This window comes from Apostichopus japonicus, chromosome 5, assembly GCF_037975245.1.
Source record: "Apostichopus japonicus isolate 1M-3 chromosome 5, ASM3797524v1, whole genome shotgun sequence".
NCBI classification, from domain to species: domain Eukaryota; kingdom Metazoa; phylum Echinodermata; class Holothuroidea; order Aspidochirotida; family Stichopodidae; genus Apostichopus; species Apostichopus japonicus.
The window spans coordinates 17,707,299-17,719,750 of record NC_092565.1 but is presented as its reverse complement, the minus strand read 5'-3'; the positions used below and the strand labels follow the sequence as shown (position 1 = coordinate 17,719,750).

At 37.1% G+C, this 12,452-nt stretch overlaps 1 protein-coding gene across 4 annotated transcripts in view; it reads right to left on the bottom strand.

Annotated features, from left to right (window-relative positions):
* The window catches only part of LOC139967894 (uncharacterized), a 35,434-nt gene that overhangs the window by 15,905 nt on the left and 7,077 nt on the right, over positions 1-12,452 (bottom strand). For all 4 annotated transcript variants that reach the window (XM_071972087.1, XM_071972089.1, XM_071972086.1 and 1 more), the window contains exons 7-25: positions 12,236-12,347; positions 10,697-10,918; positions 9,758-9,923; positions 8,846-9,154; positions 8,340-8,479; positions 8,030-8,198; positions 7,140-7,205; positions 6,129-6,215; positions 5,553-5,639; positions 5,148-5,234; positions 4,641-4,733; positions 4,238-4,387; positions 3,640-3,756; positions 3,221-3,337; positions 2,935-3,051; positions 2,482-2,598; positions 1,881-1,997; positions 1,092-1,199; positions 832-945 (exon numbers count right to left, since the gene is read on the bottom strand). In XM_071972087.1, the coding sequence (XP_071828188.1) occupies positions 832-945; positions 1,092-1,199; positions 1,881-1,997; positions 2,482-2,598; positions 2,935-3,051; positions 3,221-3,337; positions 3,640-3,756; positions 4,238-4,387; positions 4,641-4,733; positions 5,148-5,234; positions 5,553-5,639; positions 6,129-6,215; positions 7,140-7,205; positions 8,030-8,198; positions 8,340-8,479; positions 8,846-9,154; positions 9,758-9,923; positions 10,697-10,918; positions 12,236-12,347 (2,495 nt within the window). The remainder of the gene's footprint in view (positions 1-831; positions 946-1,091; positions 1,200-1,880; positions 1,998-2,481; positions 2,599-2,934; positions 3,052-3,220; positions 3,338-3,639; positions 3,757-4,237; positions 4,388-4,640; positions 4,734-5,147; positions 5,235-5,552; positions 5,640-6,128; positions 6,216-7,139; positions 7,206-8,029; positions 8,199-8,339; positions 8,480-8,845; positions 9,155-9,757; positions 9,924-10,696; positions 10,919-12,235; positions 12,348-12,452) is intronic.

Sequence of the window (12,452 nt, the reverse complement as noted above, 5' to 3'; positions counted from 1 at the left end):
TTTCTTTTCTGATTACAACTATGAACGTCTGCCACAAACCTTTCGTAATGATTTATGTACTTTCACAGATTGGTTTGCAGCAAATAAGCTTTCCCTTTAAATTGATAAAACAAATTATATCATCTTCAATGCAAATAGAGTTATGGCTAACTTTAATACTTAGCTGAAATGAAACTTTAACTTTCCTCTCTTTTTTTTTTTTGGACAATGAGGCATCGAGAATAACATTCTGGCTAAAGTCATCATTCTTTAAAGGGAATGCATGCCCAACCATCATCATTATTAACTTCTGTGATAGAGATGCTAGTGATGTACAAGTAACAGATGAGAGAAACCTGTCTATTCGAGAGATATCCACATTTCAACGATCGTTCGTAAACAAGACAATGTCTCACAATTGTGATTAATGACACCACACAGTCATTAGAAAGTTTTGAAGATTCATTTTTTGTCCATTAATATGTGTTTACATTTTACCATTTTAATTTTCATTGATAGCAGGTGATGATACTTGCTAATTTCAGGTGCAAATGTGATGAGATTCTTAACATTGTTTAATACTGGCATTATTGTCAGTAAACAACAATTGTTTCCTTTAACTGTGAAAATCAGAAGCACAAACAAAATGGAAACTAGAAGGTTTCACTCCACTGTAGCACTCTGCCATCACCTGTTGACAAAATAGACTACGTCCAGTAACGTGAATTTTCAATCATTCTATTTTTCCTAACCCCATATGCAGTAGATATTTGTTTTAGCTCTAGGATATTCAATAGGATATATGATGAAGATGGTGGATCACTTCTCCTTTAATTATGATTAATTGCAAACCTTGAGTTCGTCATCTTTTCTGTCACTGTTTGATATTTTCTCATTGGCCTCTGTCAATTGGGCTTCGAGTTCCTTCCTTTGCTTCTCAAATTCTGCCTTGGCTTCCTGGAGGTTCTGAGTCAAAAAGAAAAAGAAGAAGAAGAATACAAAATTAAAAAGTTGAAAATATTTAACAAGATCTTCTAGTTAAAACCCTTATTACTACAGCAGTGTATGAGGTCTGGCAATTAGCTGATATAGATGACGGAGATTGAACTCACCGTAACTTTGTTATTCTTGACTTCTCGTAAAGTTTCATCCATTGCTGTCTTCTCCTTCTGAAGTTCCTGGTTTTCTCTCTCAAGTTTACTACATTTCTGTTTCATGTTCTAGGATGAAGCAAGATATATGAGATGGAATAAACCCTCGATTTCTCAATTTAGTTCATTCTAAACTTGTCGTCTTTGTTTTCTAAGTCCTATATAAGTACTGTCTGTTGTATGGAGAACCCTTAGTTGACTTGTTACAGGTGTCAGAATTGTATAAAATGTTTGTGGCTGCCCTTAACCACTGTGCCTGTCTGTTGTATGGATAACCCCTTAGTTACCATACATGTCTAAAACCTCATAATTATATAAAATGTTTGGGGCTGCCCTTAACTACTGTGCCTGTCTGTTTTATGGAGACCCCCTAGTTACCATGTCTAAAACTGGGCGCAGGGGTAAATTTTAACGGAAACCATTTCAATTAAATTTTCTTTCAACATCCAAAATTTACCATCCATAAAGGTAGATTTTTTACTGCCCTAGAGTGTACGTAATAGCATCTACTTCCAAACGAGTGTAGTTATGAAGCAATAAGGAAGAACTTGCAAACACAAACCTGTGGATTGAAGATTATTCAATGGAGAAAGTTTAAGGTTTGGCACATGCCATCTGGTTGAAAGCTTTAATAGCTTATCAATGACTACATTAGTATTTTTATAACACTTTATCATTTTGCCAGGAACCAGAAATCCCGTTTTTTGGGGTCTGTTTTATCTATGAATTTTCAAGTTATAATAAACTTACTTCCACCTCCTCTGAGCTATGGCTCTTCATCTCTTCGATGTTTCCAGTTTCTTTCTCAAGTTGAGATTTTAAAGTTCTCATTTCCTCAGCTTGGCTCTCAATTTTCCCTTCCAAGTTCTAAAATGAAGAATGAGTTCTTTGGTTGATATTGATAAGTTAGTATGACTCAAATGCTTAACTTACCAATTCAGGGTTTTTAGTTCAACACAGGGCTGATTATTAAACAAAGGCTGTTGATTGGGACAATTGAAAACCTGTGCAGTTTTACAGGTCGTCCCTGAGAACCCAATTGGTCAATGTTTAGGTAAGATCTACTACAAACTTGCTGTCAATCTCAAGGATAAAGTTTGGTCTAACTAAGAAATTTAGTCCTCCCAAATCACTTGTAAAACCATCTTAACTAAAAACCCATAGATAGCAAGATGAATTATCATTTCTGATTGTAACATTTGTCTAACTTTCAAAGTGTTGTTTCTCCGTTTCTCTTAAACCTTAATTCTTTTGCTGAAGTTTGTAAGTAATGCCATTACATGTCACAGATCAAAGCTTTTCTTGTGTCCCCCATGATCAACTTAGCCACTACCTGGAGAACAAACCATACCTGACTCTCTTTATTATGTTCATCTTTTAGTGATGTCATCTGCTTCTCTAGCACTTCCAGAGAGGACACCAAACGATTCCGTTCATTAATCGCATCCTGAAATTTGACATCTGAGGTCTAAATATAAAAATATAACAATATACAAAATATAAAAATGACAACAACAGAAAAGGCAAACAACTTTTGTCATTTGAACAAAATTTGCAAATATCATCACTATCCAACATCTTCAAACGTAACTTTGGGATACTTTTTCAATCATATAATCTGATGCAATTGAATTCATAGAGATGAATTCAAATACTCTTTGAGATTAGGATCGAATGCCTCTGCATAGCTTTAAATTCCTATCGATTTATGTATGGTACTGATGAAAGCAAGAATAAATATACATATATACATACAGAGATAGAAAGATAGATAAAAAGTAATAATTGATGTTGAAGATTTGACCTCTTTGTCTTGTCTGGATTCTTCCTGCAAGGTTTGGACTTGACTCTTCTGATCATCGAGCATGGCAACAAGCTGATCTCTCTCCTGGATAGTATCCTGAATCTTGGATTCCAGAGACTGAACAATGATAAAAACGTGAAAAGAAGGGTTTAGTAGTCATAGTAACAATTCAAAGTATCTGGTTGCATAATGTTTCTCTCTGGTCTCAAAGTAGTAATGTGATTTTTAGGCTCTATGAGTTAAGAAACAAATGTCAGAAAGTTTATCCTACTAAAGTGCGCCATACCAGCTTGTCTTCTGAAGCAGAGCTGGCAACTGTCGCCAGTTGTTCCTCAAGATCGGAGATAAAGTTCTTCAGTTTTTCTTTTTCTTTGGACAGGGTCTTCACCTGTTCGATGAGCTCCTATAAGGATCAATATTACAAAAAATTAATATTCTGGAAAGCAATTTAAATAAATGAACGATTTATTTTGCTTTTCAATCAAAAGTTTCATTTTTTTACATTTGTATGTCTTGGTGTAAAATTTTGAAAAAACTTAAAAGAACTTGCTATAACCATAAATACACAAAATAATATGTATGAAAGGTCCAGTAAAGTAAACAAATCTTCTAACTCATTCTAATAAAATTGATCCAAGAATACAATAATAAATTGGTGATAAGTCATCTCGTAACTGTAATACCAAGACAAATAAATGAAAGTACCTGTTGACTGCTGTCAGCATTTTCCTTCATTTCTTCCAGCTGTTGGACTAAAACTTGGTGACTGCTTGCCAAATTATCCATTTCTGTTGATAGTTCTTGTACCTTTGCATTCGAAGTCTGCAAGATGAGTGTACTCTTTGTTTAATTAGTACGTTCCTATCAATACTTACATTCATATGACCACAACCTGTACTTAAAGCCGAACGTGACAAGAACTGCCAGTACTGCAAAAACCTTCAAATACAGTCTTTTTTTCCTGTTTTTTTTTTTAACATCAACCAAACTACTGTCTTAAACAATGGGATCTAGAGTGCATTGACAAAACCTGTACTTGATACAGATATTCCAAATTTTCAAAGATAGTTTTACTCATCTCACTCACCGAATTGTTGCTTGATATTCTACTTTTTTAATTCATTATTTATCAATGAGCTTCATTTACACTATTATGCTTCATCACTCATTCCAGGCAAACTGGGCTCTAACATCTTTCTTTCTTATAATCACTTGTCAAACAGGCTTCTAAAAAAAACAGGATTGTTAGTATAAAAGTAACTGGTATTGCATCATGTACAACTAAACATTCAGACTTTCAAACCTTTTCTAGTTCCTGGTATTGATGCGTGACCTCTGACCTCTGGTGGTCAGACCTCTCTTGGAAGGTCTTCAGGAGTTCCTTGGAAGCTTTCAGTTCCTCCTCCAGAGCTTGCTTCTCAGATTCCAGTTTGTGCAGTTTTTGCTGGCCGACCTGTTGTGATGTAATCAAGAAGAATTATTAACAACAAACCAACTCAGAAATTAAGCTGCTCCCTGTTAAGGTGAGATGCCGCACATAGAAACAGCAAAGAGGATTCAGGTCATTGGGTCAAGGTCAAACATTTACTACCTGTCTGGCTGTAGGTGGGATTTTTTATTATTTAGTTTTCCCTACTAACATAGTTATGCAAATTGTACAACAATAAAAAAGAAATTCAAAACTGAGAAGAAGATGAATTGCTCACCTTGATTTGGTCTCGATACTTTTGGCTTTCATCAGAGGCAGTCGCCTCCATCTCATTCCGTTGGTTGGTTCCCTTCGCTATCTCCATCTGAAACTGGAAGAGGATGTCGAGGATGTGACTATTATCTGAATCAACAAACTGCTAGAACCGACCTTTAATACCCAAAGAGTATTACTTGAGTGCACATGCTTTAGCATATATAACCAAATAAAATGAGAACTCTATTTCATTTTGGAGAAAAAACTGGGATACGGCTCCAAGCTTTTGCAATTGAGTGTGACTAAACTGAACTTTGTTATCAAAATTGTAAGGTGTGTCTCTGATGCCTAAACTTCAAAACATTCCTCTCTATTTACTTCCAAGGAAACCTTATATTTTGGAAATACTGACAATAAAGTGCTCTAACAATGAGACAAATGTGTCTCCTCAATGTGCTGTATAAGAGCATGTGACTTTCAAACTAACTTAAAAAGTAATCAACAGAATACATTTCACACACAATATTACCTTCTTTAAATTTGCATGACTCTCATCGAGTTCCTTAGTAAGTTCCGCAATTCTCTCATCTTTTCCGTTAGCCATCTCCATCTTAAACTGAAATATCAGACATTGAGATGAAAGCCATGAATTACGGAAGAATAGGACCTGATTTGAGGCATCCTCACCTCTCTTCTGCTCCTGCAGCCCCCACCCTGCTCCCCCCTGCCTCCCTTCCTGAAGAGGTATATGAAGGACAGTTTGCATGACTTGTAAACATCTGGTAATACGATAAAATATTGTAGATTCCCCTCTACACAGATCTTATAAAGTAGCAGCTATGATATTCAAGTGTTAATTTTGATACACAAACCATACTGTAGTTACTCTATTTTAAAATGAGTCAAATCACTCCTAAAAATAATCAGCTTCTACCTTCTCCAAATCTGCACGGCTCTCATCAAGTTCCTTGCTGAGCGCAGCGATTTTCTCCTCACTTTCCGTTTCTTTCTCTGACTTAAACTGGAAGAACGAGCGAATAGAAAAGAAATTAAGAGGACTTCAGGTTTTTATGGTAGAAACTAAACCCCCTACCAAGACTGACAACAGATGTTACCAGATTAAAAGTCACTTTTTAAAGTAACAAGAAACCAAATTAATCTCCCTTCTGTTTTCCAACCTCCAAACAGACAAACTAAGCATTTTGCCATTCTGTATGTTTTTGTCTGTACATGTTGAAGGGAAGACTGCTGCTGCCTTCACTGACTGCTTAATACTCAAACAGTCACTACGTTTGAATGACTTTCTGTTATCTGTACATATTAGACATTATCCAGGGGTAGGGTGGGGGGGGGGGGAATGGCAAAACATAGACCTGGTATTTTGTTATAAAACAGTTATTGATACAGTAATTAAACATAAAGCAGAGAATACAGTAGAATGAATAGTTCTGAATATTCCTCTATTTACCAGCTGTTACTCTTAACAATAGGAGAGTAACATATTGCCTACCTTCTTCAGGTTTGCATGGCTCTCGTTCAGTTCTTTAGTAAGTTGCTCAATTTTCTCGTTTTCATCCTTTTCTTTCTCCGTCTTAAACTAGAAGAGAAAGAGAAGAGAAAGTGCTATCAACTACTAGCTATCAAATGAATCTTTATTATATATCAGCCACTTTTAAATACTCAAACATCGGCCGCGCCTCTTTCCCGGTACCAGAGTCGATGTAAATGCCAGCATCTCATGTTCCCTATTAAGTTCTCCTACTGAACATTCTCACACTCAGGAAGGTAGGAATGTAATCCAATGGCATCCATACCTTCTTTTTACAAAACATTTGATATTAACATGGAGAAGTTTGGAAATCAAAAATTTGTGTTCGATGGAAGAGATGCTATAACAATATTGATCGGTTTAACAGGATGAAATGGTATTGATTTTAAGAGAAGTTAGAATTTCAATATTCTGTCTCTTTTCTACCAGCTTTTAATTTTGTTACATCTCAGTTAATTATTTTAACCACAATATATTTTCTTGTTTCACATCTATTATTCCAATCGGATTGATGAAAATTATTTCTCGGATTACAGAACAAGCTATGTGGCCAATTTCACAATGAAGTTCAGACTTTGCTCAATACAAACAACAATGATGCAACCCATGTACAATGTTACGTTCACGTTTGTGGGTAAAACAAATATTTTCAGAATTTCTAGTACTCTCATGTAAATGTCTTGATGTAGAAAACACCAAGGGCTTATTTCTCATAACTCAACCCCTAAATTAAACCTTCCTTTGGTAAAGAAATCTAAAAGCTTGTCTCACTGTGATCAATTGCGATATTATTTTTGAGTAACGCAGAGCAGGTCTGGCCAAAAATTGTCGACCAACTAAAGAAAACCGCTTTCAATATTTATCGACTAATCCATAGAGAAGGGAAAGTCCTTTCATGGGCTTACTCTGTCAACTGCCAGGTGGCTTCGATATTTACAGACACGTCAAGTTTTACTTTTTAGTTTTTCTCACCTTTTGCAAATACGTGTAGCTGTCGTTCAGTTCCTTAGTAAGTTCGGCAATTTTCTCCTCTTTTTCCTGTTCAACGGTAAGAAAAAGTCTAATCGTTATGATACATAAATAAATGCAGTGTTTGCCAGATTTTCTCTTGCATTACTGACCAGATTATATAATGACTGACCATCCATCCATCCTTATCTTAGTCTCCCTGCCCTACAAATTTTAATGATCAGCTGAGACAGACAGGGATTTTACTTGCATCAAAAATGCTCCAGAAGCAAAAAAGCAAGAAATATTTTAGTGTTCACATTTTGGTGTTGCAATTTTGACATTTACCAATCTTCGTTTCTCCTATAATACTGGAAATATCATGGCTAAGTGTACAATAACTGCTACACATCTTTACATTAGTATAGCAATTTGCCCATCTCGCTAAACATTTTGAGATGTGACACCAGAGAAATTCTTCGCCAACAATTACAGAGCCCAATCATGGCAATCAGCATTTGTTCTAGCTCTCTAAAATATTCACGAGTTGCCTGTGTCTAAAATGTTTACAGGAATGCAATCTGACAAGATCGCTGACATTTTGTGGTTGCATTTGCGGGTACCAGTCAGGTTCAACCACATTCCACCATATTCCTACCATTGTTGTGATAATATTCCATATGAATGCAATAATGTATTTTGTCCGGTCTTATATGGGTAGGTGCAGTCACAACCAGCTGATGAAAGCAACCTAGATTCCCATGAGTTGAGTCAGCAACTGTTAAGATACACCTGCTTTAAAATTGCAGGAGCCGCTTATGAAAAAGGACAGCGTTGCTTAAAATATATGGCCGTCTTTTATGACATACATGCACAATCATTTTAAACAACTGTATCTGAACGATACGACGCACCTCCATTTTTGCTTCTAGAGCAGTGTGCACCATTGCTGGAACATATTCTTCTGGGTCCTCCTGGATGCGGGGCCGCTTGGAATGGGTCTTTTTCACTGATTTTGTTAAAATTTCCATCCTTTTCTCCAACACTTCCTCCGCAATCTCCTTCTCTTCTTGTAACCTCTCGCTAAAGATGACAGAATCACAAAGACAATATGTCGGAGGTCTACTGAGATGTTTTTAAAGGCTGCATCAGAAGATTACGTAGGAGTCTGATTTGCTTTCAACCACTCTATAGATGAAAGAAGTTAGCATTGGGTTTACTTACTTATAACTGGCCTCTATCTCCACCAGCTGTTTGGCCATTTCTTCACACACTTCTGCCCGGATCTGAGATTCTATGGTCCGTATCTGTTGCTTAGCTTCGATCAGCTCATTCTTCAGGACATTCACCAGGTTGACCAGAACCTGCATTAGGAGAGATAATAGGAATCTGGAAATGTCTGTGGCAGAGGAGATGTATCACGATAAAATCGTTTTCAAGTAATGCTACAAAATGATATTACACGATACCCACTAGAAGTGTCCAGGACAAAATGAGATAAGCACACATTCTATCACGACACGACTTGTAGAACAGGATTTATTCAAATTCAGCATGTCACAAGATTCACAGTGCCCTCTGTTAGTTCTGAACACTGTGTGTGTTAATGACTAAGTACTACATTAAGTGCTAACAAAAGAATCGGCCTAAATCCCAAACATGTCTTTGTTTTGATAACAAATACATGAAGCTGACCAACCCCCCCCCAAAAAAAGCTGATTTTTGCTTACCGTTCGAGACGCTCCAGCCACGCCTTCCTTGTCCTGAGGTGTACCGTCATCAAATATCGTCTCATCCAGTTCTTCTTCTTCTTCTTCATCCTCTTCGTCGACGATGCTCTCGTCGATCCTCGTCAGGTCGCTGGCCCGCTGTACCTCTCGGGCCATAGTCTTGGGTGTGGCCCAGGGGATGGAGGCCCTGGCATTATTTGAGTTCAGAGATTTGTCCACGGCTAGAGAGAGCGCTCGAGCGGATATCAGCTTGTTCTTTGGCTTGGGCAGTTGCCATTTGTTGTCCAGCTTGGACGTGACCGTTGTTACCTATCGAGAGAAAGCATTTATGAAAGGAACGTGCAGGTTTAAATGGAGCTTGGCTGTGTTTCTTTTGCTTACTTTGTATCAGCGTTTGCTGCCAATCACATCCACATGATGATATATTTTGAATCGTTATATGTTTGTTACAGTGCTCTGAAATACCTGCTCAAGTTAAAAGATATAAAAGATATAATGACTAGCCCCCCCCCAAAAATGTTTGCTCCCAAACATTATGTGCAGATTTATGACAGTGAATGTATGTCTGCTATGAGAGGGGTATGGTCTATGCTGACTAGATTGTTTTGAAAAGATGAAACCTTCCAATCAACATTCACAGAAGTTTCTCAAGGATTAAAACATATATGTTATGACACAAAAGGTAACCTTCATATCTTGTGCTTACAGAATTACTTATTCAGTAAGCTCATTTAAAGAAAAAAAGACATGCAATTACTGTAAGTATTCCTGTTCTTAGCTTTATAGCTGGAGCCTCATTTAACCATCCTATTCAGATGTCCTGTGATTCCAACATGAGAGCTCTTGTAAGTGGCTATGTACTCGATCATACTACTCTTTACTCCAGCAGCAAAAAAAAAAAAAAAAACCTACCTGTTTTGCAATGGCAGAAAACTTCAATACATGCATGGTCTCATCAAACAAGGAGGCACACTGGTTGACGTTGACTATCATTGAAGCGATTCCCTTGCCCAGAAAGAAACTCTGGAACAGCCTTGTCAGCTTACTCTCACGGAAAGGAATCACCTTTGCGTGGGCACTGCAGCATGATGAAAAATTATGAAGAAGAACCATGAATATGACTTCAATTTAAACGAACTGTCAACAAAGAATGATGAGTTCCTGAAGCTATCCAGTAGCCAAAATGTCCTCCCACCAAGCAAGCTTAATTTGGGATGGTTATTTTGTGTCAATGTACTGCAATTCATTCACCACTGATGGACAAACTTTCTTAGAGCTAAACCTTGGTAAAATTCATCTCCAAGTGGATGAAAAAACCCCCATTAAATCTAGGTCAATTACAACTGAAATATAAACTGCATTGGAATAAGAAATTGTCCATTCGAATCTTGGGTAATTACTAATATACAATCCTGGAAAAATTGACTTTAGTTTAAAACTGTTTACTCAAGGACCACAGTTTTGTTAAGTTTTCATTGCTGGTCATTTTGAAATCAGAATGACATCAGTATAAAAGTGATAAAGAAATTTTACATTCCGACAGGACTTTTGTATGAGATTATCTATCGTAGTAATGGACATGTAAGATATTCTGAAAAGTATATGAAAGTGCCAGGATGGCAGGGTAACTTGTGACCTTACAATTTGTGCAACAAAACATCAGAAAATAAGTGGAAAGCTTACATATTTGAATACGAATAACAATATTTACAGTTAATGATTTGGTTGAAAATATCGCAGCTTGTGTGCAAGCACTATTTACACGTTTGCAATCGTGTAGCAACTTGACTTGAATCAAAGTTAACTGCACTTTACCAGCTAGATATACTCCCCGGCCCATAAATAACGTACTTTGTATGGTTCTGGTTGTATCTCAGAGCATGGATACATTTCCCAAGTGTCAGGAGAGAGGTGTTTATGTTCCCCGCCTCCTTCAATCTATCTCCCGCACTCTGGGTCTTAGTGGACCTCTCGGAGCCTGCCAGATCACAGAAGGAGATTTTACTGACTCTAGCCACGTGGGGGTCCTGCACATCCACGACACGTAAGATCTTGATGCTGAAGATACAATGACTGAAAGAAAGAATATAACAAAGGTTAGTTTCAGTCGGAAGGCTCCGACACTGGATGACTCTGCAAAACTCCTGAGAGCTTGGCTTTGGTAGCAACCTTTGATCGTTTCCTGTACATGAAGTTGCAAGTCAAAATATTCATAAACCAAATAAAATAATAATTGAAATATCAAATTATCCACTGAAATGTCTTTGTGTGATACAGTTTGAGAGAAAAGTTGAATCGGTTGATAAGACTATGTAGGCTCTAAGGCTACATGGTCTATTGGGTCTCATAACTTAAACCTGTGTTTGAAACCTCGGTTTTACTATGCTCATAGATTTCCAAATTTTGATCTCTGACAGCTATTTAAAGATATTATGACAAAATTTACAAGAAGTAGAATACATGTCTACATAATATGGTCCCAAATGCTAATCAAGGATGAAGAGAAATTCAAGTTACAGTGTGACCATGACGCTTGATTCTTATCACAAAACACTCTTTGCACAACTACTTGTTCAAGCTAGTTGGAAGAACATACAACAATATTACCAACCACACCCTTTATTCTTAGAGCTTGGCTCAAATTTCTAACATTTCAATGACAGTCACCAGAAGGATAATTCCTTTGGTGAGGACAACGTTTCATCCACCCACCTATGAATGTCATCTGGCAAGAAACGATGCTTTGATCATCATCGGTTAATACAGGCAATGTCATAGGTCAATTTCTAGTCCAAAATGGAAACAACTCGCAGCAAGAAATATACAACCATGGACCAGCAATTCTTCACTTTTCTCTCTCAATCCATGAATTATCGATGTGTTGTTACGTTCTTGACATTGACCAACTCTTTGTTTGGCATCCAGAAGCGAGCTAGCTGGGCCTTGAGAATAATCATTCAACCTGTCTCATTTCCACACTCTTCACACAAGTTTATATGAAGATGAGAAAACCTTACTTTTCATCTCTTTTTTTCTTCATGTCCATTGTCATTTTTCTGGCCCCTTAAGAAACCCTGGTCCCAGCGCTATATCCCCTACTCGTATCAGGCCCGACGGTACCACAGAGTAATATTTTGTAGGGCAGTTAGGTACTTACCAACCACTTTCAATCATGTTAATGAGGTACTAATAATGAAACAAAGCATCAGAGGAAATCACAGTTTGAACAGCAGAATACGATGGACACACCATAAAATATTGACTCTTTAGGGGGATGGCCATCAAAGATCTCTGGGTTATAGTCAACAGAAAAGCTGATCATTTCCTCTAAAATAAAATTAATTCACATCTCATTTATTCTTACAAACACACACTATACCAAACACCTACCTCCTACTTGAATTGTGGTTCAATTTGGTGGCAGCGATACTGAGATTCTTTTGTCCGATCTTGAGAACTTTGTAAGCTTCATCCGCACCTGAAACTTGGATTTCCTTCAATCCTGTTTAGAAAATGTAAAATGAAGGCAATGAATAAGGACCGTCTACATGGGATAAATAATTTAAATATTACCTTAAAAAATGAAATATGCAGTAAAAACCCAGGA